At 39.6% G+C, this 2,031-nt stretch overlaps 1 protein-coding gene across 1 annotated transcript in view; it reads left to right on the top strand.

Annotated features, from left to right (window-relative positions):
* The first annotated feature begins 1,374 nt into the window (after window positions 1–1,374).
* Window positions 1,375–2,031, top strand: part of PRKN (parkin RBR E3 ubiquitin protein ligase) — a 552,380-nt gene continuing 551,723 nt past the window's right edge. The window contains exons 1-2 of the mRNA XM_005416351.2: window positions 1,375–1,399; window positions 1,706–1,869. Coding sequence (XP_005416408.1) covers window positions 1,375–1,399; window positions 1,706–1,869 — 189 coding nt within the window. The remainder of the gene's footprint in view (window positions 1,400–1,705; window positions 1,870–2,031) is intronic.

Raw genomic sequence — 2,031 nt, 5'->3', positions numbered from 1 at the left:
TTATTGACAGTTGAGCATTGTGTGTTCCTGGAAAGATGGAAAATGTTCAGTTGCCATTGGCAGTAACTACTTTTTGTCATATACATCCTCCTTTAGTCTCCAAAGCATAATCAAAATAAAATTCAAATTCCACTGCTACTTCTGATCAGTCTGAATATACAACATGCACAGTTATCTCCAGAACACTCTTTAATAGAAATCAAACCCATAATGAGATGTACTGCAGGAGACTGCATAACACACTGCAGGGCACCTGCCTAACACTGTATTGTGAAAACGTAGCCCGATTTTAGTACATTAAGAGGGTACTTTTAAGTGCAAAACTTAAAATGTTGCATATAATTTTATTGGAATATGGCCTTATTCCTTAAAGCCAGATCTGAATTGAAGATGTGAAATTGCAAATACTTACAACGTCGGTGGCTGAGAAAAACAATGGTAGCAATCTCAGCCATATTCAAATGTTCTTAAAGGATCTGAGACCTTTGGAGCTGTCTGGTAGACTGTACATTGGAAAAATAAAATAAAAAAATAAAACTCCTATTTTTAGTTTTAAAAATAGTTATTTCTTTAAACTCTATAAGTACTTTTGAGCTTATGCTTCTGTCAGTCAACAAAAATGCAAAGGAGTAACATCTTCAGCTAAAACATTGCAGTGGGAATAGGAAAAAATCTTTAAAAAGACTGGTTGTTGCAATCAATACCCAGGTAGTTTAGGTGGCAGGTATAATTGACATAAATGATTTTTTGTTTTATATTGAGTTTTGCTAATTCCTTTGCTTCCTGCCTGTGAAGGTATTAGTTGAAGCAGTCCACTGGGAGTATGTCTACTGTACATACAACCTCTGTGACTGATATGGATGTAATGAGGTTTTTTCCTTGTTTCATAGGTCTTGCAGTCATGCCCCTGACCAAGGGCTCAACAAGCACATTCAGGCTTCTTATGAAAAACAGCTCTGCCAGCTGAATGGCAGGAAGCTTATGAGTTTGTTTGCCAGGCTTCTCTGGGTGTATAAACCAGTTGCTGCAGCTCTAAAAATGATATGACTGGTGCAGTAGTGATTTTCTGCACTGAAGGTGGATGCTGACAGGAGTTATGTACTGCAGATATTTTAGTGAACTCTGAAAAGACTGTGCTGTAATACAACACTCCCAGATAGAGAATTCTATGGTTCTGATTTCTTCTAGCGTGTGATTTCCTCTCCATCATAATCTTCTGTAGAATTATATATGTGGGAAACCAGTCTGACTGTACTTTACCTTGTAACAAGGAATTGTTTTCTCTTGTTTAATTTAATATATTTTGGTTCCAGAGCATACCTTATTTTCCTGCATTTATTTATGTGTTGGGGAAGAGCACTAGGGGCACAGAAAATGCATGTGCCCTGTGCCTGTGAAGGTTAGGACTTAACCTAAAATCTGTTGTGCCAGGCAGCAACTACTTGGACAGCTGCCTAGCTGGGTTTCTTTTGGTTCTAAATGCTCTATGTCATATCTAATATTGCCAAGGGAAGCACGTGGGCTTTATGTATTGGTCACTAACTATTCTGTGAGGGGGTTAAAAATACCACACTGGAGTATTTATAGCTTTTCTCTGAAAATAGTAAATGCTTCCTGTAATTGAAGAGTAAGCCTCTTGCTGTCATTCTAGTATAAAGATGTCATGAGAAATCCTTGCTCAAAACCATCTTTTGCTCTTGTTCAGTGTTTGTCAGGTTCAACTCCAGCCATGGCTTCCCCGTGGAGGTTGGTTCAGATTCCAGCATCCTCCAGCTGAAGGAAGCAGTTGCCCAGCGACAGGGAGTTCCAGCTGACCAGCTGCGGGTGATTTTTGCAGGGAGGGAGCTCAGCAATGACTTGACACTGCAGGTAAGAATCCCTTGGTAGCTTCTTGCCTGGACTGCTGCCAGCTACACTGCCTCTGCCTCTAATCCTGCCAATCTGATGTTCATGCCTGAGATCTAATAAAATAAATAGTGCCTGGGGATTCCTTGAACTTTACTCCACACTGCTTCATTAATTCTGACCTTC

The sequence above is a fragment of the Geospiza fortis genome, unplaced genomic scaffold, assembly GCF_000277835.1.
Source record: "Geospiza fortis unplaced genomic scaffold, GeoFor_1.0 scaffold41, whole genome shotgun sequence".
NCBI classification, from domain to species: Eukaryota; Metazoa; Chordata; class Aves; order Passeriformes; family Thraupidae; genus Geospiza; species Geospiza fortis.
The sequence above is the reverse complement of the archived record's forward strand: the minus strand, read 5'-3'. Positions and strand labels throughout refer to the sequence as shown.